Source organism: Acanthopagrus latus, chromosome 10 (genome assembly GCF_904848185.1).
Source record: "Acanthopagrus latus isolate v.2019 chromosome 10, fAcaLat1.1, whole genome shotgun sequence".
Taxonomy (NCBI): Eukaryota; Metazoa; Chordata; class Actinopteri; order Spariformes; family Sparidae; genus Acanthopagrus; species Acanthopagrus latus.
The window spans coordinates 21,071,957-21,095,865 of record NC_051048.1 but is presented as its reverse complement, the minus strand read 5'-3'; the positions used below and the strand labels follow the sequence as shown (position 1 = coordinate 21,095,865).

Sequence of the window (23,909 nt, the reverse complement as noted above, 5' to 3'; positions counted from 1 at the left end):
CTTCACTATGAACACACTCAAAGTGAACAGGGCGCAGCATATCTCCAGAGTAACCGCTCGCTGCTGTTGGCTAGTTAGCTCAGTTAGCTATGCAGCTAGCGGTCCAGACTGGGAGCTCGGGACCAGGGGAGTGTATAGGAGGATTTTTTTGGATTGGGACTAACCAGTGCTAGCTGGTTAGCGTGCTAACTTCAGTAGACATCTCTGCAAAACAATACAGATATATCATGATTTCAGAATTGCTATCTCTGAATATTTTACTGATCATTTTAGTTCATTTTTGATTGAAATTTCAACAAAAAGTCTGAAAGGGGGAACTAAGCGTATGATGACAATATTTTTCACCATTTTATTGTGTTATATAGGACAAACAACTTCAGTCGACAGCTGAATTGATGATCAAAACGATGGTGAGCTGCAGCCCTCGTTAATGTTGCTGTTAAGGTGCAGATAAAACCCTGGAGGGATCAGAGCAGCGGAGGTGGGAGGTGGAGTGATGGAGTGGATATCCGAGCCTTTTGATTGTCCGATCCAAATCCCAGCAGGGCGGCAGTCCGTCTAGCGGAGCCTTGTATTCCTGAGCCTCCACTGAGAACAATAGCAGCACAGTGAGCCAATCAGCCTCCTCATCATGTCCGTCCCTTCATCCGCTTCCCCTCCTCTCTCCTCACCAGCCTCGTTATGCCTCTGGCTGCTTTGGCTTTGCAGCACACGGCTCCCACTCGTAATTGAGTGCAAAATTCACTGATTGCTTTTCAAAGGAGAATCAAGGTGGTGTGCTAACCGGCCCAGAGCGCAGCCCGTGTTTATTTACTGTGGATCCAAACATTGGAATAGTTGGCCCGTGCAGAAAGTAGCGCCGTTGCCGATGCGTTTGGCTGCGTGCGCCGTTGGCTGCGTGTTTAGGTCTCGCCGTTCCCCTCTGCTGTTCCTCAGGCGTCATCAGCACCGACAGCCATTTATATCAGTCCCCACGCACTTTTAATAATGCGAACCCAGCATACAACATGGCTGTTTTTGCTACTGTGACCCAAAGAAAATAATCATGGCTGTATTATTACCATGTATCTGCTTCCCTCTGCAGGGCCCATTCATCTTTTTAAGAAGGAAGCACAATGCCATGCTGTTAAGAAAAAGGGGCCAAAGAGGTCAAAACAACTTGGCATAGCCTGAGTTTTTCCTCGGCTGTGCATCTCAAATACAACGCTTGGACGTTCACTGTAAACTATTTGTCAGCTCAGCGGGCATAAATCTTTTTAAGAGCAGGTGCTGCACATAAAGTTCTCATAGTCCCTCCTTTATTCAGTGTGTGCAGGCTAAGTGGGGCTCGTTGTTGTGCCTCACATTTCATTCCTAATCTGCAGGATTTGGGGATTTTTAAGTCCCTGTCAAAAACTCAGCTGGATGTGCAAGCAAGTGTAAAGATCCCGTAGTGGGAGGCTGTCTGAAGCGCACAAAAGCGGCATTTCTGCCATCTTAAAAACACTCTTTCAAGGATCTCCAGCACCAGAGAAGCGGCCTAAGTGCTCAGGTTATTGTAGAAAATGATAATTTTCTCTGATATCCATCTGTTCCTATCCACAGCTTTAAAACCTCTGTTGAATGGCAGATTATTTTATTGAATGTGTTTGCACCTCAAGCCTTTTAAACCACATTCCTGATGCCAAAGGAGGTGAATGATTTGTCCCAGCATTTTTTTCATTAACCATTCATCCTCATTCATCCATTCTACAGGTAGAGAAGCAGTTTTATCTTTATGCCTCAGAGCAAAATCAAATCTGTACATCTCACATCATTCACTCAGTTCTGTAAAGGGCATGGAGAAGAGCTCAGCTGCACAAAAGTCTTTGAGAGGCAAAGAGGAGTTAAAAAAGTCAAAGATCTTTCGTTTTCTTGGCTGTCACACTACATCTGAGATGCACATTGTCCTTGCAGTCGCAAAATTCATCGTCTCATAATATTGATGTTGGATCCAGGGGTAATATCCCTGCCTCTGCCGCCAAATACAGCATGATGCAATTAACAGAGAGCGAGTCCTGAAGTTTAAGAGAGGACTTAACGTTTCATAATCTAAAGGATGACTCAGACGTCGGAAATATGCAAAGGGGCAAAAGTCGGGAGCTTTTGATTACTTCCCCTCGCCAGGCGCTCTCATCCTGTCACATGCACTTCTGTTTTGTTTTCAGCAGCTACTGGAATTTAGTTCAGCCTCTCAGCTCGCAGTTCTGGAGAGAGAATCTGCTCAAACGGAGAGAGCTGCGACTCACACGGCTGAGGAGTTTGCACACAGATTCCACTGCAAAAGGCAGATTAGAACATAACTCAGTTCTATCGTGGTAACGCTTCTAACAGTTACACATGTGTATAAACTCTTCACTTCCTTTTTTGTTGTTGTGTAGAGCTCACGGACGGCCCGATCGGAAGAGGACAGAGACACTCTGTGGGACGCCTGGGGCTCCTGGAGTGAATGCTCCCGGACGTGTGGAGGAGGCGCGTCGTACTCCCTCAGACGATGCCTCAGCTCCAAGTAAGGACGCTCTCAAACCAGTGTTTAATCAGATTTGTATTGTCAATGTAATTAAGTTTGAGCTCTGCAATTAATCCATCATTGACGATTATTGGGAAAGAAATCAAACCGTACCTGCTGAACACTGAAAATTTATCTCTAGTTCTCTTTTACCAGCTTAACTTATGATAAATACCAATATTTCTGTAATATGAACCAGAGACGTAAGAACACTGACATTACACACTGAAAGATGCTGCGTGAGAGATGCTTACATCACAGGAGGATTTACAGTTAATTGGATGTATGATTTCAAGTGAGAACCTCATCAAATGAACCTCAGATGAATGGAAACATCACATGGACACTTTGTTCAAACACTATCTATCAAAGTCCTGACTGGGGCTGGACTGGTTTCCATTAAAGTGCCACATCATTGCTGTAAGATTCAACAGAGAGGAGGAGGAGGAGGAGGAGGAGGAGGAGGAGGAGGAAGGAGGGTCTTTTTCTGTTGCTCACAGCCGTCCTGCCAAATAAATCCAGACAGCGTCCCTAATAGTGTGAGTAAATCTCACCAATCGCTTCATTCCCATGGGCCGTAATGGGAGCGCTCAAAATACACATGTGACTGTTAAATATCCCTGAGGGGTCCACTGAGATCACTCGCCCGTCCGCCTCCTAAAACTGTCTAGACGGCCACATGAGCCCAAATCTTGAATCCATCAGTGACAGTAGGGATCTGATCTTCAGTAATGGCCCGGATGTGTTTCTTCACAAATCAGAGCATAACAATGATTGTCCCTCGCCAAAGTACATGTCACCTTTAATAACTATCTGTGGGCTCTTCAAGCGGTGAACCCACATTGGTTGGATTCCCACTGCTCATCATCTCGGCTTAACTCTCAGGACGAACTGGGACTTGCACTTTGGACCTCTCGGTCCTTTCATCCTTGTGCCAAAGTCACCCGGTTGGTTAGGCTTCAAGCTAACCCAGTGGGCTTCAAGATAAAAGCTGGAGGCCAAGTGTACTGGGCAAAGTGGTCAATTACAAATGGATTTGAGGAACAAGAGGAAAAAAAGGAGACAGGAGTGAGAGGGTATGTTTTCCATAGAAATGTCACATTTATAGACTGGGAAATAGCTGCAGGGTGACTTCACTGCATTCCTCGATTTTACAGTTCCCCCAAATGTATTGCTCTCTCACCGAAGGTAGCCCGCGAGCTCCGCTGCCAAAGTCACCTCTGTTTCACTGTCGGGGAGCTCCAGCAGTGACAGAAGCAGCCAGTGAGATCATAAAACAAGGCAGCTGTCCGCGGACACACTGGGAAAACAGAGCAGATCATACCTGAGGTCGTGACCCAGATGTACTATATGGTGCTTCCAGGGTGCCATAACCGTGAATCTGTCTGCACTGGTACTGGAAAGCCCGGCGAAGACGCATAAGGCTGTCAAAACCTCACAGTGAAAGAACCAGACCCCCCGTGCGGTGCATTGTAAACACTGAGGTCAGCGGCTTTGTGGGGAGTTCATTTCATGATATCAGCAGCCGCCATTTCTCTCTGCCTGCCCAGACTTTTCTGGTCAGGCAGACCTCAGAATGCTACTGGCAGTAAAAGCAACTGACGTGTTAAGAGGTGTTTGGGGTTTCGAGCACCATGTGGGATGTTGGCAGTGTGTCTATATGTAGAGAGGTATACGCTCCTGGAATTCCAGGCGGGTGTGTTTACAAACTGGTGTGTCATTTGGCTGGAGCAGTAATGTATGAGGTTCTTGAGCAAATGGCAGCACCGTCTATCCCACCTCGGCCCACCTCGGCCCACCTCACCCTGCTGCTGCGTGGGAATGAGGGGAGCAGTAGCCTGGAACCGGGTGGCAGATCAAACAAGCGTCATTAAAAAGCACAGCACAAGGCCCCTTGTGTGTGTGTGTGTGTGTGTGTGTGTAAAAGGTCAGAGAGTTGGAGTGGTCTTGAGGGTGTTACAGGCCCATTTCCAGCCTGTCTTTCCAAAGACACACACACACACAACCTCCCGAAACGGCGCATGCAGCGTACAGACTAAACACAGATTGCCTGGCCCTCATTAGTCCCACCCGCGCACTTCACTTGATCACAATCTCCGTTATTAACAACAGCAAGTGTGGATGTATGGATTGGGTGTTATGGCAAGAGAAAGCACTGCTCTATCATTTATGAGGCTTGTGGTTGGCAGGCGCTTCAGATTTGAGTCTTTTTGGTCATTTCTTTTCATAAAAAGAGGCCACTGTCGCATTTAAAGGGTCACTGTCCGCCATCAGGAAGCACAGATGAGCAGTTGAGGACAACGGTGTAAGAGCTGCATAAAACGTCGCTCTTAAGGATGTTTTCACGTTTCAGCACGTCACTGATTTGTGGCGTTGGCAGGCGGTGACTTTAAATGACTGTGGCCTTTTGGAATCTCACCGATGGCGTGCCACAGTCGTGTTTAAAGTCTATATTTAAGTGGTGGTTAAAAGTGAAGGTTCTCCAAGACTACGACTAATTAAGTTGCTCTAATAAACTTTTGCCTGGCACCTTGATTATGTCTTCTACCTCACAGAACAGGAGACCACCCTCTGCGTGGCCTCTCTTCTTTATAATAATAATAATGTCTGCATAAAACCAGTCGTGAGAACGAACAACACAGTGATTTTATTTTGAAAGTCTTACCCCTGAAAGATCCAGCCATGCCTGTTTCCACACGAGTGCCTGCAGCCTTCTTAGGAAGCAGGAGTCGGCCATGGGGTCATTACAGGGTTGGACTGACAGACTACTAAACAAAGGGAAGAGGAAGAGTCTTTTCCTGCTGTTGCCTCTCAGACTGCTCTGAATTTTTAAACTGATCGCTCACAGCAAGAGAGCATTCTCATGTGCCCACTCGCCTCAAGTGTATCAATATTATGGCAAAGGTTATGGAGCCCTGGTTGCAATTACTTTCAATCAAGCGAGAGGAGTTGATGACATATATATGGACTCCATGAGCCAGACAAATTTTACTGCATATCCAATATTAAGAGAAGTTATTACAATGAATCTTTCATGGTTGCAGTGGATTTTCGTCCGTTTCTTCAGGATGCAGTTCCTGGCATGAGAGATGGTAGTTTGACTCTGTGTGCAGGCTTGTGTGTAGTTAATTGGTGAGTAAACTCTGTGTAGTTGTGTGTTTTGTGGATATCTGACAGAAGGCCGCGGGGTCGTACTCTGTGAGTTATGGCTTTTGCGCTCCAGGAATTCTGATATTCCAGCCCAGTCGTTTTTCCCCAACCTGTGATGACGCCATGATGAATCCTTCGTCCCGGCCCGACTTCTGCTTAGCCTCCATGCTGTAGCTTCCAAAGTCGAGAGGAAATGAAAAGGGAAATTCATTTTATTCCCTTCGCCTCTTTTTTTAGATTTAAAAAAAAAAAAAAAATTATGTCTAGTTTATATATTATTCGCCCCACTGATCCAGATCTGTGCTACCTGTCTCTCAACTCTCAGCCTTTGAAAGCCACTTGTTTGGGTTCAGGCCCCATGACCTGCTGTTTGGCTTGGCAGAGCGGACTGTCTGGATTCGTCACGGAGTCTAATGTTCTTGCCATGCCACACACTTCACATCCACTCCCTCCGCTCCCTGGAATATTATTCTAAAAATCCTAAAGCCCTCGTATATCCGTGAGTCTAAACTATGCGATGTTGCCTCCAATCATGATTCCAGATTAGCTAAGGGCTGATGACACTGGAATTCCTCCCGAGTTCCCAAACTCAAAGGGAATATCCTTTGATTAGTTTCCACTGGAGTCTCGGGTAATTGGTCTATCAAAGTCGCCATCGATGGTTTATCATCACTTGGCATCACAGTACAAAAGAATCCTAATTTTCAGTAAGTGGTTAGCACCATAATGTGTGCAGAGACGCTGCAGACTGTCACGCAGAGAGTCGTGATTCCGACTTCTCCGATCGGTTCAGCAGACGCAGACGAGAGCCTCAAACACTGTCTGCTTTACTGCTGTGTGTGCAGTGCTGTGGCTTCATAAGGCTTTTTAAAGACTGAGCAAGACAAATGAGCATTTGTATATTATTACAGCATTTTTGGTACCTATAGCCTTTTTCCTTTTTTTTTGATTCACATTCCTTTTGCAAGTAGGCGATGCTGGTTTGAAATGAAAATATCCACACAGAGGCAGAACTTCCACTGGGAACACTGGACATGTCCCGTCGCTCCTCAAGATCCCAGCAGACGTTTGTGCTCAGCAATAATTAGAAAATGTTGTGAATGAAAATGATGAACACCACTGGTTAGCCATTGTCATTGTGAGCGGGTTAGCACGGTCACATTGGTCTTTTAAGGACAGTAAATGCTAACTTCAATAGACAATACATTCAAATGTCAAAACTGTTATTTCTTCACATTCTGTTGATTTTTTTAATTCTTAAGCTTTAGAATACATTTTTTACATATTGTACCTTTTAAAGGACGACGGCACATTTACTTGATCGTGTCCACCACTTCTGAAACCAAACATTTAGGTCACATTGTGTGAATCAGGCTGAGAGTCAGTGGATGAAGATGATTGTTCTGCATCGTGGTTTGTTTGATCTCCCACCCCCCAAAGTTCACCCACATGTTAATTTTGTCTTCTGCAGGACCTGCGAGGGGCAGAATATCAAATATCGCACATGCAGTAATGTGGTAAGTTCAGCACACTCATCTATATGTAATGGATGTCAGAGGAGCTTTCAAGTGGTTTGTGTTGAAGTAAACCGAGAGAGAAAAGTGTGATTGAGAATTCGGTGTGGTGGAACCGTGAAAATATTACCAAGGTTTATGTTTAAGGAGTGTAATTCAGTGATCTAGAGCGCAGGAGTTTGAGAGAAAGTGAGAAGTTCATTTTGATTTTGACGTTCGGCATTCAGTCTCAACAATCTGTCCACCGAGAGTTGTGGGAACACTCGTCTTTCCACGACAGAGTGATTCTGTATGCTTGGCACCGACTCTGAATATTGTTGTTACCCTCAGGATTGCCCTCCAGATGCCGGGGATTTTCGTGCCCAGCAGTGTTCAGCTCATGCAGACGTGCGCTACCAGGGTCAGTACCACGAGTGGCTGCCTGTGTACAACGACCCGGACAACCCCTGCGCTCTCAAGTGCAAAGCCAAGGGCTCGGGCCTCGTGGTGGAGCTGGCCCCCAAGGTGCTGGATGGGACTCGCTGTTACACCGAGTCCTTGGACATGTGCATCAGTGGAGTCTGCCAGGTAACAGAAACAATCGCAAGAATTTTTATGTTTGGACACTTACACCATTGTGGAGTCCCGAGACAGTAAAGCGAGAAAATCAAAAAATGTGATTTTGATCCTTTTTTATTAAGAGAAATCTGAAAAATGTATCAGAGTGCAGTCTCATAAGGGTGCGTTGTGTTGGATTAAGTCGAACCAGAGGTTTTGTGTTACCAACAGAAATTGCGAAACAACGTTTTTATGTTGTTTGTCTCTCTCTGTGTCTCTTCTACAGATTGTGGGTTGCGATCATGAGCTGGGGAGCACAGCAAAGGAGGACAACTGTGGTGTCTGCAGTGGAGATGGCTCCTCCTGCAGACTGGTGCGGGGACACTACAAATCCCAGCATGCTTCAGGAAAAAGTAAAGAATATTTCCTGGGGCGGTTTTTGCTTTATTTCAGGACGCTGGGAGCTAATTATTCTGACACAACATGAATAGAATATGATGATCGACGTTGTGGAGGTGCATTATGGGAAATGTAGGACTCAGCTACCCATAGTTTACTGGTTCGAAGCCAGGATATCTCCATTTTTTTGTTTTAATTTGTCTCCCACAAGTCCTCGATGGAAGTGCAATACTGAAATCACTGGCGTGCCTCTTAACAAAAGCTTTTTGTGTTTTATTTGTCCAAATTGAATAATAACAGTCAGAATTACCACACGATGTTTTAATGACTGGATATGTTCTGAGCATGTTAAAAGACAAGAGGCTCACCTTCTCGTAAAGGAATCTCCATATGTTTGGTCTCACAAGTCCATAGTCATAAATTTGTTGTGTACACCTGTACACCTGTACACCTGTACCTGTACACATCTCTGCTCACCCAGGAGGGGAAGTAACACCGAGGTTCTGCTCCGGGTCACGGGCTTCTGTGTGTGCAGAGGTTCCTCTTCCCCTCCTCACAACGTATCTCGGTCACAGCTGAACGGCTGTATTGATCAGATGAACTTTGACTGCTATTTTCTGATCAGATACTTCATGCTGCTGTTTTCTCCGTCTGTCTGTCTGTTTGTCTCACTCAAGCCGAGGACACGGTTGTCGTCATCCCCTACAAGAGTCGCCATGTGCGTCTGGTCCTGAAAGGCCCGGATCACTTGTGTAAGTCCTGGTAGGTCCAGGGTGCCCTTCCATCCAAAACAGCTGAACATGATATTTGTAGTTGGCGGTGGTTTTTATCGCCAAACTAGTGCACATTAAACGCTGAGTATCCTGTTTTACAGCAGGTCATTTGATGATGTGTGATGCAAAAAGAATATTACTTTTTGTTAAATGTGTTAGTCGTGCTTGACCTATCTAATACACATCTTAACTAAATGATTAACCTTTTATTTCCTCCTCCGTAATTTATTACATTTTGAGCTCTCTCGTCAAGACCGTTTTTAAAAGGAGCTCTGAGAAGAATAACCAGCCGAGGTATTTATCTCTGCTCTTTGCTCTGGCTCTGAGAAGACTGACGGCTTCCAGCAAATATCGCTAATGTCAAAGTACTGGCATCGAACTCCCCACTGGATCAAATCAATAACAAATGTTCCATCTCTTTACCTTTCCTTTGCTCCGCGGTTAGTTTACAGATTGCTTCCTGAGTCCGGCCAAGAGCACGTCTTTTTCTAAATGGACAGATTTTTTCATTGAATATTTCCCGTGTCCTTTTTGGCTGAGGGCACTTAAATTGTAACCATCTGTCTGCAGACGATGACTGCAGGAGGCTACATACCCCTCCTGGTAGTGCTAAAATGAGTCTTGGTGACAAATGACTGTCATTCTTGAGGATCTTGACCAAGAGGAACTGAAGTCTCACTGTTTGAATCTGTTGTCTTGTCTGATTTGTCCATTTTGCTTGAGCTTTTCTGCTCTGTTTTTTCTTTAGACGTGGAGAGTAAGACTCTACAAGGGATAAAAGGTGAGCTGGACTTGGATAGATCAGGGCAGCACCACCTGGAGAACACCACCTTGGACTTCCAGAAACTTTCAGATAAGGAGGTCCTGAGAATCACTGGTCCACTTGGAGCTGACTTCACAGTCAAAGTAAGAGAAGAAGATACATCAGTTCGAGTGACCTGAATCTGCACATATCAAAACTGTTCTGTTAAAGGTGTAATATGGAAGAATTTCAGCTGTAAACATCCAAATATTAACAAAAACTGTGAAAAAATAAGAGTTTGATGTTGAGACATTTATGTTTGTGTTTGAAATACTAACTAAATGTAGCATGCTAACCAGCGAGCCACGGCCCGTCCTAGTCTGAAGCTTCTGTGCTAGCAGTGTTAACACCAACCGTGCTTCAACCTCCCAGTCCAGACCGCTAACTGCATGGCTGACTGGGCTAACTAGCCAACAACAGCTACAGTTAGAAGCAGTTAGTGGTCACTCTAGTGAAATGCTGCCCCCTGTTGACACAGGTTTAAATTTGACATGTTTTCAAAGTGACAAACCCGCAGAGAAGTCACAAAATCTTTGGTTTCCTTTGGCTCTTTGCAGCTCTCTAAGTTAGCTTCTATCAGCCTGCAACTAGCTGGTGAACAAAGTGGAGTACTCAGCTGCTGAAGAGCCAGATATTTACCTCAGGAGCTGGTAGAAACCAAAAGCAGAGCAAGAAGTAGAGTGAGATGATTTTCGTGAAGAAAAGTTACAGTACCTCTTTATCTTCGATCGTCTGAACAGCTGATGTCATTGGAGGATTTTTGCCATCTTTTCTGCAGCTCAACTCAAAACATAGTTTTGACAATGCAGAGCTCTGTCAATACTGCAACCAGCCAATCGAAGCTCAGATAAGGATTTTATTTACACAAACTCCTGGTGAACCTCCCGTGTCACCGAGGGTTCAAAGCAGATTTGATTTCGTACGCTTAGATTTCAAGATATCGGAGTGTGTAAATATAAAATGTGAATGACTTTTCTGTCCATTCGTTCTCTCTGAGGGGCGACATGTTGTTGAACCAGCGTGTCGTGGAGAGATAACAATAGTAGAGCTTACATTTGTCGTGCCAAATGCATTGATTGGTTTTATCAGTGATTTGTTTGGCTGCCGGACTTAAAGGCCCCCATATTGTAAGAAATGAGATTTCCATGTTCTCTCTGATTTTATCTTGGTGCCATATAAAAGTATCAAAAAACTCAATCCATGGAGAAAAGCACACAGCCCATATTAAACGACCCTAAACGAGCAGTTCTGCAATGCCATGACACAACTGCTACAACATCTTGTTCTGATTTTTTACATCGACAAACACACACACACACACACACACACACACACACACACACACACACACACACACACACTCAGAAATAGGGCCAGTGAGTGGACATTAAAAGTTCTGCAGGCCACGGACCGGGACACGCCTGTGAAAACTTCCCCCCTCGTAAACACAAGTTTAAGGATCTGACAATAAATAGAAATTTCGGGAGACAGAAATCTGAGAAGCTATAAATGCATAATTTTCTAATCTGTTACGAGGCAGACGGCCAATTCATATCGCAGCGCTGGAAAAGGGTTTGGACACATGGAAAATCATATTAAAAAGTTGCCAGACAGTCTTTCCACTGTAAACACATGAACGTGAATGAGTGGCAGTGGAGTTTGATTCATACGTGTTGTAGGCATAATCTGGCTTCTCTTAAATAGGCCTGAGGTGTGAGGTTAGGAGAAGAACGTTATGCTGTTATTAATTCTATATATAAGTTCTGCTAGAAGCTGAAATTTCTGGTCACTCGTATTCAAATTCCTCCAATGTCAAAGTCTACTATGATGTCAGTTGCACCGTTCTGTCTCTGTAGGTGCAGTTAGCCGGTGGAGCGGACAGTGTGGTCCAGTACATCTACTACCAGCCCATCATCCACCGCTGGAGGGAGACCGACTTCTTCCCTTGCTCCGTCACATGTGGTGGAGGTTAGCATGCCACTACGTACTCAACAGTAGTCAGAAGTATTACCAGCCATGTGATGGAAAGCTGTGATATTAACAACTTAAAATAAAATATTGCTAAAATGTGATAAATGCTTAATATTGCTTTAAGCTTTATTAAATGTGTTTCTGTATTTAATTGAAGTGTTTTTGCGTGTGTGTCTGTAGGGTACCAGCTAACCTCCGCGGAGTGCTTTGACCTCCGGAGCAGCCGTGTGGTCGTGGATCAGTATTGCCATTATTACCCAGAGAACATCAAACCTAAACCAAAACTCCAGGAGTGCAACATGGAGCCCTGTCTGGCCAGGTTAGACACCCGACCTCCACCGCACCATAACACAAGTATAACCACAGACATCCATGTTCGTGATCTTCCTATAGCAGTCTCTGTAATCCTACCGATTCTGTCTCTCAGTGACGGCTACAAGCAAATCATGCCGTACGACCTCTACCACCCCCTGCCTCGGTATGTACCCCCCACTGTGACAAGAAGCACAGCACATGTCCTCAAATCTCCGTCCGTGACTTAACGACGATCCTTTTTATGACGTCAGATGGGAGAGCAGTCCCTGGACCGCCTGCTCCACCTCCTGCGGCGGAGGCATCCAGAGTCGCTCAGTATCCTGTGTGGAGGAGGACATGCAGGGCGTCATCACTCCCACCGAGGAGTGGAAGTGTCTCTACTCCCCCAAGACGGCCATCCTGCAGCCCTGCAACACCTTCGACTGCCCCGTCTGGCTGGCACAGGAGTGGTCGCCCGTAGGTGACCTTTTTATTCTGCTTCTCAACATTTCTGTAATCATTCTGACTTGTTTATTGTTCCTACACAGTATAAAGACAGGATAAGGCCCAGGAAATTAAGTTTAAATACCACACTGAGCCTTAATTGATTAAAGTTTTTCTTTCGTGAGACGCTGTAAAGCATCATAAAATTAGAAAAGTTGAGAAAGTTCAGCTGAAAATGCCTGGCAGCCAAATATAAAAATAGTTTTCTCTTGGTGTTCTGTGGCTGTTTCAACCTGGGAAGTCAAATATTAACAAATGGTTCATTTGTCTTTTCAGTCTGAATAACCACAGTGGGTTTTAATTAGCCAATGGCACGAAAGTAAGCATGATTAATTGTCTCAGGGAGAAACAAAAATGTACTCGGCAGACAGTCTGAGCTGGGATTTCATCTCTTCAGGCATTTTCAACATGTCGGGAATAGTTGCAACCACTTAAAGGGTAACTCCACCAATTTTTCACGCAAGAGTATCTTTTCACACATCACTTACATTACCCACAATGCAATTTAGCCACTTTGTGACATCACTGGAGTGTTTTTTCACATATATGCAGTTCCCCAAGAGCTAAAAAACACGCTATAATGAGTCAAATTGGTGGAGTTACCCTTTAAGCTGAAATTCCTAAAGAGATGATAAAATCCCCTCCTGTGTTATTCAGAGTGGCACTGCTGCGCTCAGTTTGAGTTCTCTCCACCGCCCGTGCCCTCGAACCCACCGTCCAGAACCCACAGGGCTGCAACTAAGACTCAGCACCGCTCATATGGACTTCTTTAAAGGAGCACTACGTGGCTTTAAAGAAGACGTTATAATCAGAAGGGAAAGCTCTTCTTGTATTGCCTAAAGGAACTAAATAAACAAGCTGACCTCAAACACAGTTGCTGTTTTACTTTGATTAAATGTGGCGGACCCTGCCACCTTTCTAGCTTCAAGCAGTGTTCTGTGGACCTTATTTGTCTACAGAGTGCCCCTTTAGATGCTATCTTTTCACCTTTTAATCCAGATTATAAACATGGTGCGTCTGGATCAAACACTCCACTTATTTGCCACAGTTGCTGTAACATTAACCAGAAAGGGCCCCTACAACTTCCTTCTGGGGATTTTATTTTACCTCCCCAGTTATACAGGCACAAGCGGAGGCACAGGGAGTCAAATTTGTGGCCCCCTGAAAACCTGGGATCCTGTTTACCTAGCACATTCTTCCTTGTGAACTTGCCTTTAAATGCTTGTTTTGGCAGAAGAGACACAAAGTTCTCCCCTGCGCAGAGAGCTGCAGGGATTTTTGGAAGGTCTCTTTCTTTACTTCCCTGGCGTCCAGGGCTTTCTGAGGCTTTCTGTCAGACACAAGCAGAGATTCAGCGTGTTTGCCTGTCATTTTATCAGTAATGTATAGACTGTGTCTCCTGTCCCCACCAGTGCACTGTGACCTGTGGGCAGGGCCTGCGCTACAGGGTGGTGTTGTGCATCGATCACAGAGGACTCCACGCTGGAGGCTGCAACCCCACCACCAAACCCCACATCAAGGAGGAGTGCCTGGTGACTGTGCCCTGCTACAAGTCCATAGGTAGGTTACATGTCATGTTTTTACCACCAAAGTTGTTCTCATTTCAAGAATAAACTATAATTTCTCGTATGACTTTTGCCTAGATACGCTCCCAGTTGAGGCAAAACCTGTGTGGCATAAGCAGGCCATAGAGCTGGAGGAGGAGATCATCGTCACTGAGGAACCAACGTAAGCACCAGCCAACCCACACAAAGCATATCAGCAGGATCACAGTGATTTTAAAACATCTGTATTTGCTTCTTCCCTCTATTGAAAGCAGCAGGAGCTGCAATTCAACCTCTGAAATATATGATTCTGCTTATTAACTGCCGCTCTGCACTTACAACCACATACCCGCGATTTACTGCCAGAGGTGAACGTTCTGTTGAAACCATCACAGGTGTCGAGGTCACACACCACAAATGAGTTAGGTGGATGCAACGGCTGAGGCCATAAATGACGCTCAAGCTTCATGACCCAGGAAGAATCAGGGGAAATCTAATTCTTTAAATCCCCGTGCAGGGCGAAGGCAGCTGAAGTCAGATCCCAGATACACAGTTTCAACAAGAGTTTCCCCGTCCCAGAGCTTTGGATTTACCCGGAGGGGGAAATGAAGTAGACGGAGCTCGGTGCCTCCATGAAACCAACATAGTCTCGTGCTGTTGTTCGGGTCAGCAGCTGTTTGCAGCGTGCACGTCTCTTTGCACACCTGGCCACATATCTGTCAGACGTGGTGGCAGGACAGTTGTGTAAAGAAAAGGAAAGAAGCAATCAACCTTCCCGAAAGTTGGATGTTCAGTGTTGTTGCTTCAGTGAAGGCGTGTGTTGTCAGATCCAAGAAATGGATATGCTGTATGGGGTTATTCAAGGTAAAAGGGTGGCTAGCTAAAGGTGAAAAAGTAAAAACATCTTTTTGGAAACCAGAAGATAGTTCGGTCACTGGCCACCAGCATTACCTCAGCAAGCTTCAGATGTTCCAGATGTTCATGTCCCACATATCAATTGACTAATAAAGGCTGTCCTCTGAAGATGGACAATGTTTGGACTCGACCCAGCGTCTTGCATGACTTGCATTAGCGACCATGTTAGCCAGTTCAAAACATCTGTTACTTTGACTTATCTTTGGAACGGGAGAGAGGGAGAGAAACACCAAAACATGTGATTTCGCTCTATTGCAAAAGAAAAAAAAAACCCATGTATTTCCTCCAAAAGCACATAAATATCTGTGTATAATATGCAGTCGTTCACATGCCAACAACAATATCTGCCTACCATATGGGGCCAGGTTACGGATGTGAGAGGAGAGAGAGGGACATTCCTGCGTTAGACTTATTGCACCTCCACTGCCAGGCCTTATGCCTGCCCCGAGCCACCGCTGCGCAAATGCTTGAGAAATTAAACCCATATATGTTCCACAGCTTCGCCAAAGGTGCCTTTTTTTTCCATCTAGCCACCACCATGAGTCAATAAGATGGAAATTTAATTGATATGATTAACATGGGGGTTTAACGGATATCACAAAAAATGTGTTGTTTCCGTTCCACGAATGAAATCAAGATTGTTTTTGAGCCGACAGATGTGCGTTAACTGCGCATGAAGATAAACATTTCTGTGGGCTCATGTGTTGACTTTGTTGCCGGTGCTCCGAGGTCTAACTGCCGGTGATTCATTTGTTTGTCCAGCACACGATGAGTCCCCGAGCACTCGTAAAGAGCCAACTTTACCGTAATTATGAGCTCTTTATTGAGGCATCTTATAAAACTGCAGGGCGCCCTTGTGTTGTGGTCAAGCTGCTCCAACGAGGAAGAACGCGGCAGATTGGTGCAGGCGGCCATGTCGATGGATAGATACCTCTGCTCATCAGAGATGATGCATGCTGCAGGAAACTGAGAGGGCAACAAACTGGGGTATAGAAACAACATCTTTACCGATCATTTTTCACTGTTTATTTTAAACACCACATAAAGAGTGACCACTGAATGATCATAATGACAGTGTGAGCTGCAAAGCCACATTACAAGTGAATCTGACAGATTGTTTTTTTTTATGTTTTCTGATTGATCCAGCCACATTTTAAGGAAAAACAGGGATTTTATTTTGAAATGCGGCCCGATATCCCTCCAGAATATCTTCATCCAACATCTTTTCAGCTGCTGGTCAATCAGGAAGCGGTGAAATGATAATGATTTGAACAACTTGCAACATAGAACACAGTAGTATGAGATAATCCCAGCATCGAGCGTTCTACCCCGAGCATGGAAACAGTCGCCAGATGAATATTGTTTATGATGTTGTTTTCTGATGATAAATGATCTTGTTATTTTATGAAAAGGGCCTTTTGTTTGTTTGAGATAACGAGATAAATTAACCCGTTGTCACAAGAAACGGAGCTTTGTTGTCTCTCAAAACAATTTTAAAAAATGAATAAATAAATTGCTAACATGGCCGTTCTTGGCACTTGTTTATGATTCTGTTTTACATGCAAAACTAAATCTAAACGAGTACGTTTTATGACCACCTGTCACCTGACTAATCCCTTTTAAGTGCATCCGCTGGATGAAACGGCGGTGAGCTCAGCTGTGGACTGGACAGCTGCTGAACGGTGTAAACATCTGGGCGACCTCCGAGCGCTTTGTCGTCATGATCAGGTGCATCAGTGTGTGATGAGAACAGCGAGGCAGCACTGTGCCAGGAGAAGAAGGTTGCAGAGATCTGAGGAACTGCCTGTGAAGGTGCACTGTGAAGTTTTGGGGCCAAAACTTTAAACCAGAAGAGAAAAATCTTCACTAAACAAACTAAATAAATAAGCTGTCTTTGTTGTCATGACTGATGACGTGTCGCTGCGTAAACTTGCTTGTAGTAGAGAGAAATATGTCAGAACTGAGAGGACTGAGGGCCGCTTGAAGTTTTAAAGATTTAAGCTTTTCATCTCATCCAACAATTTCCATTCACATTCCCCAAAAAGATGAATTCTCAGTGACCACATCGATTAAATCTAAAGATCCAGGTCCAAACCTTTTTCTGACTCACACTTTCCAGTTCTGTTGTTTCCTCTGCACTCTCCCAAAGCCATTGGGGGGGTGACAGCTGAGTCTCTGGGCCTGAACTGTCACCGCACCTCGACAGGCTGTCAAGCATTCATAAACGTGATCTGAAAGCATTTCCTTCTCTGATCCATCCTTTAAGATGAGGAAGGATGTGCATGAAAACTGTTTATCCAAGAGTGGCCGATCTTAATGCTTCACAGCTGTTATATGAAATCAGTTAGACTGGATTTCATCAATACTCGAAGAGTAAATGACTAAAATCTGGATACAAGGATGTTGCACAAAAACCTTTGATTTGCTATCAAAATATTTTGCATAGGTATGTAAATTGTGCTAAATGGACAGCATATTTGTTTATATTTTTATGTGTGTGATTCATCATCATGCTGGCTCTCGCCTCCAGCTTCATCCCGGGTCGCTGGCAGACCTGCAGCAGGACATGTGGCGCCGGGATCCAGCAACGAACCGTCAAGTGCCAGGTGTTGCTGTCCTTCTCCCAGACTGTCGCTGACCTGCCCGATGACGAGTGCGAGGGGGTCAAACCCGCAACAAGTCAGCCCTGCTACCGCACTCCCTGCTCTGGTGTTTCAGGCAAAGAGAAGGAAAGTGAGAAGGAGGAGGAGGAGGAGGAGGAGGAGGAGACGACACCCGAGAGAGAGGAACTGCACGACTGGGAGTATGAGGGCTTCACAGAGTGTTCAGAGAGCTGTGGTGGAGGTACGGATCCTCAATTAACTCTTTAATTCTGAAGCTGTCATTTCCTAATGTAGGAGTCCACAGCTAAATGCTAACATGTGAACAGTGAGAACACTCTTATTCTGATGTTTAGCAGGTATTTTAACATCTTCACCTTCTTATTTTTGCACGTTAGCATGCTAACATTTGTTAATTTCACTAAAACCAACGTACGGCTGAGGCTGATGGGAACATTTTGACCTCACGATGGCAGAAGACAGATATTTATGTGTTGACAGTGACATGGCTGACTAGCTAGGCTTGGTAAACATCCCATCAAATGATATTTACTGCGTTGCAACCATACACAATGTTATTGACACGAGTCTTACAAACATTATGTTAGCTTTCTGGCTAATTCACTGGAGCCCCATGGGAGAGTCTTGTTCCATGTGTTGCCAGAGAGTTATTGCTCGTGAAAAACTTTATATTTTGATCGCAAAAAAGCATGAAAATATAAATTAATGCTCTTTAGTTTTTCTTTAGCAAGCGACCACAGTATAAGTGGGTTAATGCCCTGTGGAGGCGTCCATAATCAGGAATGAAAGGACTCCACAGAGGCAGATAATGGACATCTCATCATCTCTAAACTGCAATATTCATAGAGATAAATTAGTCTGGATGACAGTGGTGGACCACAATTGCCATTCACATACCCATTAATCTAAAGATATTAAAATTAAATTGATATTCCTTAGTTTGAATGCTGTGTAAACCCTGAAGGCTAACCCCAGTCCGCCAGCATCACTGGGTTTGTCCGTGAAAATGAGACATCCCAGCAGTAACCGCTGACCTTATGTCAGCGGATGACTAAAGCCATGCCAGTGTGGGCCTTGAAGTAGAAAGTAGTAAGTTATATGATATTACGCGATAATGGATGAATGTTTAACCCTTAAGGTCACACGCCGCTGACGCTCGGCAGCAGTGAATGCCGTGCCAGACGGAGACAGCTTTCCTAAACATCCTGCCAACATTCGTCAAGCCCCACTTTAATCTTCCCACCTCCACATCCAAGCCGGCATGCCTCGATTGTGAGTCTGTGCGTTAATGTGTAATTTAATTTCTGCACATGGGCGTAGGCTTTTGTCAAAGTCTGTGCGTGCGTCCACCCAAACCCAACAAACTCCCACTCTGGGATGATTACAGACCGGTATCAGATGTCACATACGCACCCTGAGGGCTGCGCTCCTGTGGACCATCACACCGCCGCGGCGTTTGAAGTGCCTGCCTCACTGTTATTGTCCCCAACATTGGAAGCAGGATCTGAGATTTATGTTACGTTGCTTTTAACATGACCTGACATCACACCCTCTGAGTTTATCCACAGTTCAGGCCCGAACTTAAACAGGGAGCTGCTCCGTTTTGATGTTCATTGTGCCTCATTAGATAGAACCACTGCCTGTTTTCATTGAGGGGCTGAATATCTCAGTTGCTTCATCGCTATATCTGCGTGATAGTCTAGCTCCATATGTATGTGAGGCTGAGAGATGCTTACATACAGTGTGTTTTGCATTTTTGCCTTCACTCTTAGAGGATATGGGACACAGAGTTTAATTGAACCCTGCACGAATACCTCACGGTTTTTGGGCGTCAATTGTGCTTTATAATCCCAGGTGTGCAGGAGGCCGTAGTCATCTGCCTCAACAAGCAGACCAGGGAGGCAGCGGACCAGAGCCTGTGTGTGAGCTCCCGACGGCCCCCGCAACTCCTCCAGGACTGCAAAACTCAGCCCTGCCCACCAAGGTACGGCACATCACACAAATCAGACCCTACATAACTATCATTTACTCATTGTTTAAGATAGTTTGTGCATAGGATTGATTAATAGATGCTGTAAAAAAAATGCAGAGAGAATGTGTTTTGGAATGGAAAAAGGGTTTGGCTGTTAATTACAAACAGGACTGAAATCTGGCTGCGGTCATTATTAGTTTGCCAAGACTGTAACAAAGCAAAATGTGCAATATATATATATATATATATATAGAGCCGGTTTCCCAGAGCCATGATGCATCTTTGTGTTCTACACCTGGAGCTGCTTAACTTTCAGACCATCAATAAAACCCACATGACACCAGTGGAATCATTAATCTCTTCTAATCACTGGTTGTGTACAAAAGAGATTCAAATCCCTCTAATCCACTACGTTATCCTTCTCAGTTTAAACCGCTTGGGCCAATTAAATCACCATTTATGCCATTTGAGTCCAAGTGATACTGAAGCAGGATGACAGAGACGGATGTTGTATCACTGAAAGCAGGAAATGAAGCCAGTGGGACATCATGTGGAACCTGGTCAGCATCAGACACAATGGGGATCAGATGTCAGTGGTAGCTATACCTGCGAGGCTCGGATGTGAAATTGTCCTCGGAAGATCTTTTAAAGATTAGTTTTCAGTGGTTCTGTCAGCACTGAAATGGAGAAGGCCTCCGCTGCTGCAGTTTGGGCTTCACTATCACTGGCTGGCTACTGATCATGAGACCCAGGAAAGATACGACTCAGGATGCAGTAAACTCACTATCAGCACTTTTCCTGATGATGATGAACTGTCAACAACAGATTAGCATTGAAATCAGCAGGAGGGGAGATGGTTAGCATGTAGCTGTTAGCAGCAGGAGAGTCCCACGCTTTGTCTGGCTTACGCAGCTAAGAGCTAACAGCTAATAAAGCTAAACACACAGCAGGACTGAGCAGGACTGCAGATGATAGTAACAAAGTAAAGAAACAACATTCTGATTTTAGAACGGTTTATATTCACATGGTTCAAATTGTTTTTCAGGACAGATTCCGGTGAGCCCTGTTTCTCTCAACGATCATACAGACAAATTTGCCACGACGTTGCCTGACTTTGTGATAACTCAAAAGGAAAACTTTACCCTATGGAGAGAGAAACAGACAGGATTTATCTCGTGGAACCAATGAAATATCAGGGATATTGGGTCCATTTGGAGTTAGCCAGAAGGGCCAAGAGATGACTAAATTGTTGTAACCGTCCACTGGGATGAAATATATCCCTGCTAAACAAAAATGTCAGGTTGAAATTACTGAAATGAGATCAGTGTTATTACAAGTAGGTTGTCACAGCATTTGGATTTAAGAATAATTGTAGATGAAGCCTATTGAAGGTTTAACTTTTCTAGTTTTTCCAGCAATCATCCGTTTGGGCTTCAGTCTTGAATGAAGTGGATGAACATCATCGGTATTTGCAGTTTCACATTTGAAATTCTAACTGTTCTCTGAGGACAGGGCAGACAAAATTCATCAAACTGAAATACCTGAATATTTAAACAGCGTAACGACATGTTGTTTCATATAACTGAGCCATGGCTAAACGGTGAGTGGATTTTGCGGTGGGCCACACGTTTCAAGTTAACACCGTGCACAGTGTCGGTGTTCCACCACTCACACTCTTGTCAGAAAACCCAGAGGCCTGCAGCCTGCCCTTGCCTGTTTTTCCAGGCCTTGAGTCTTGTTTTCAGGCACAACAAACGCTGTATTGGACTTGTTTCCTTTGGCCCTTTGCTCCCTCCCTGAGGCCTCCTCACCCTCCCGTATTAAGCTACACTCTTTGGATACAGTTCCCTCTGAAGGGAAACAGCCATAGGATTTGGCTTGTGAGCACAGTACCGATCCGAAACAAGCTTCATTCCCAATTCTCCTCAGTCCCTCGACCCTTGAGTAAATATGAATAGTTTTGAAATATCACCTAATCTGTCAAGCAAGAAATAAAGTTGCTGCCATCGTGGTCAAAGCCAAAGCTGTTAGATGTGTTTAAAGGCATAGCTTCTACACACACACACACACACACACACACACACATACAGCGTCACTTTCAAGATTGGATTAGAAATACTAAGCAAACTTGGATGCCGGATTAATCACTCTCTATGAAATTTTGTTGGATAACAAAATTAATATTGGTCCACGGAGGTCATTGGGAAAATTTGAGTGAAGAACTAGTGCCACAGGGATTTCTCAGATATCAGTAAATTCAGTGGGAGATCTGATGTTTCTCTGCCAGGATCCGGCCCCATGAATCACTCTTTTCGTTTTCGCTTGTATTCACTTTCATGAATTTACACATTCATAAGACTGCAACAGTGTCCTCTCATGGGATCAAGTGAAAACATCAAGCTCTGTGGCTGAACTGCAGACTGCACTGCTTTATAGATTGGATAATGGGATATGTATATATGTATACAAAAGACAAATCTTATTCTGATGATCAACATTGTGTTCACAGGTGGGAGGCTGGAGAGTGGAGTTCATGCTCTGCTACCTGTGGGGTTGGTCTGATGACCCGGACTGTGGCGTGTACCCACCGACCCTCTCGGGACAGCAACCACACTGAGGTTTTGAGGGATGAAGACTGTCAGAACCCCAAACCCAGTCCTGTCCAAGCCTGCAACCGCTTTGACTGCCCTCCTATGTGGGACACACATGACTGGGGGCAGGTAAAGGATCTCTCTTTGGAAGTTCAGTACCTGGCAAAGCAATTACGACTGACGACTGAAGCAAAGTACCTCTGTATGTTTGTTGCTGCAGTGCTCCCAGAGCTGTGGTGGAGGATTTCAAAGGAGGCAGGTCTTGTGCAAACAGCGGCTGGCGGATGGCAGCATCCTGGAGCTGCCTGACACCTTTTGCTCTTCCAAGAGTCCTTCCAACCAGCAGCCCTGTGCCAAGAAAGAGTGCCCACCTCAGTGGGCCACAACGGAGTGGTCACAGGTACAGGAAGCTTTCCTCAAGGCATCGATTGAGCTTTTTAAAGTCAAAGTATACAGGGTCTGCTCATTTCAATATCTATAATGTCTATAAATGTTGTTGTTTGTCCAGTGTTCAGTTACCTGTGGAAGTGGCATTCAGAGACTACAGGCGGTCTGCAGAAAACAAGGGGAAGATGGGACACACTGGAACGTAGACCCTGAGAACTGTTCCCTGATGGAACGGCCCACCAGGATCCGGCCATGCTCCCTCCGGATCTGTGAGAGTAAGGGACCCTCTGTTTAGCTCTGTTCTATCAGTCTGTGAGAGAGGAACTTATGTTGTGTCAGTTTACTTTGCTTGACAGAATAATCATGCCTTTCATCGATCCTGTCAATGTGATCACAGAGTCTGTCAAGGCGGATCCTACCATACTGGCCCAGAGGAAGGTGTATATCCAGTGGAGGAAGGGCAAGAAGTTACACTTGGTGGTGGGAGGTTACGCCTACCTTCTCCCCTGGACAACTGTGGTCCTTCGCTGCCCAACCCGCCACTTCCGCAAGGGCCACATCCGATGGTTGAAGGACGGAAAGCCCTTGGTCAGCCTTCCACACCTCTCCATAACGTCACTCGGATATGTGAAGATGCAGCAGGTTCGTGCGTCAGATGCAGGGATATACACATGCGTCGCAGGTCTGGCACAAGAACATTTTGTCCTGCAAATTATTGGGAGCAAGCAGAAGCTCTCGGTCCCAGAGTCATGGCGTCATGGTGCAGACGGACAACAAAAGGTTCGGCAGTCTGATCTGGCCTCATCAGGAGAAAGATTCCAGGAGCTTCCCATCTCCCTCAACCAATACGACAACATAGTTGAGCATTTGCTTGAACTCAAAGGTTCGCTCCAAGATGGAAAAGACATTTCTGATAAGCAACACTCCAGTGAAAAGAACAGATCAACCCTTGAAGATGACAGCTCAGAGCTTTCAAGCCTGCTCGTTCTCACCGCCGATGCCCACAGGCTGGATGAGATCACGCACAACCTCTCTGAAGGCCTCGGAGGACCATGGGGGGAACAGCTCATCGCTCAGCTGCTCAGCGAGCTCACCACGACTCAAGGTGAAACCAATGAGTCGACTCTTCATCCCCCGGGAAGTGCAGAGTCCTCCACGCAGGTTCCTCTCCTTTACAAACCGAACATCAAGGCTCACACATCCAGGCCAAGAAACCCGGTGATCATCCAGCGGTCCAGGAAGGTCGGAGCAGTGCCGTCAGCTGACATGATAGTTTATGTGGGAGTCCCGGTCCTGGTGCAGAAACCCACTTCTAGTCTGGAGCTGAGGTGTGAAGCACTGGGGAACCCTGAACCGTCCCGAACATGGACGAAGAATGGAAAAGAGTTGCACTACAACAGCAGGTAAG

At 45.2% G+C, this 23,909-nt stretch overlaps 1 protein-coding gene across 5 annotated transcripts in view; it reads left to right on the top strand.

The window, feature by feature from the left end:
- The window catches only part of adamtsl3 (ADAMTS-like 3), an 85,943-nt gene that overhangs the window by 57,057 nt on the left and 4,977 nt on the right, over positions 1 to 23,909 (top strand). For 3 of the 5 annotated variants that reach the window (XM_037112876.1, XM_037112875.1, XM_037112877.1), the window contains 18 exons: positions 2,400 to 2,527; positions 7,149 to 7,194; positions 7,522 to 7,758; positions 8,015 to 8,141; positions 8,805 to 8,879; positions 9,649 to 9,806; positions 11,559 to 11,670; positions 11,854 to 11,992; positions 12,101 to 12,151; positions 12,240 to 12,444; positions 13,884 to 14,031; positions 14,115 to 14,199; positions 17,461 to 17,774; positions 19,406 to 19,535; positions 22,033 to 22,243; positions 22,335 to 22,514; positions 22,623 to 22,776; positions 22,899 to 23,904. In XM_037112876.1, the coding sequence (XP_036968771.1) occupies positions 2,400 to 2,527; positions 7,149 to 7,194; positions 7,522 to 7,758; positions 8,015 to 8,141; positions 8,805 to 8,879; positions 9,649 to 9,806; positions 11,559 to 11,670; positions 11,854 to 11,992; positions 12,101 to 12,151; positions 12,240 to 12,444; positions 13,884 to 14,031; positions 14,115 to 14,199; positions 17,461 to 17,774; positions 19,406 to 19,535; positions 22,033 to 22,243; positions 22,335 to 22,514; positions 22,623 to 22,776; positions 22,899 to 23,904 (3,506 nt within the window). Of the gene's footprint in view, positions 1 to 2,399; positions 2,528 to 7,148; positions 7,195 to 7,521; positions 7,759 to 8,014; positions 8,142 to 8,804; positions 8,880 to 9,648; positions 9,807 to 11,558; positions 11,671 to 11,853; positions 11,993 to 12,100; positions 12,152 to 12,239; positions 12,449 to 13,883; positions 14,032 to 14,114; positions 14,204 to 17,460; positions 17,775 to 19,405; positions 19,536 to 22,032; positions 22,244 to 22,334; positions 22,515 to 22,622; positions 22,777 to 22,898; positions 23,905 to 23,909 lie in introns of those variants that run through there. The other 2 variants (XR_005077411.1, XM_037112878.1) reach the window with 2 other exon arrangements.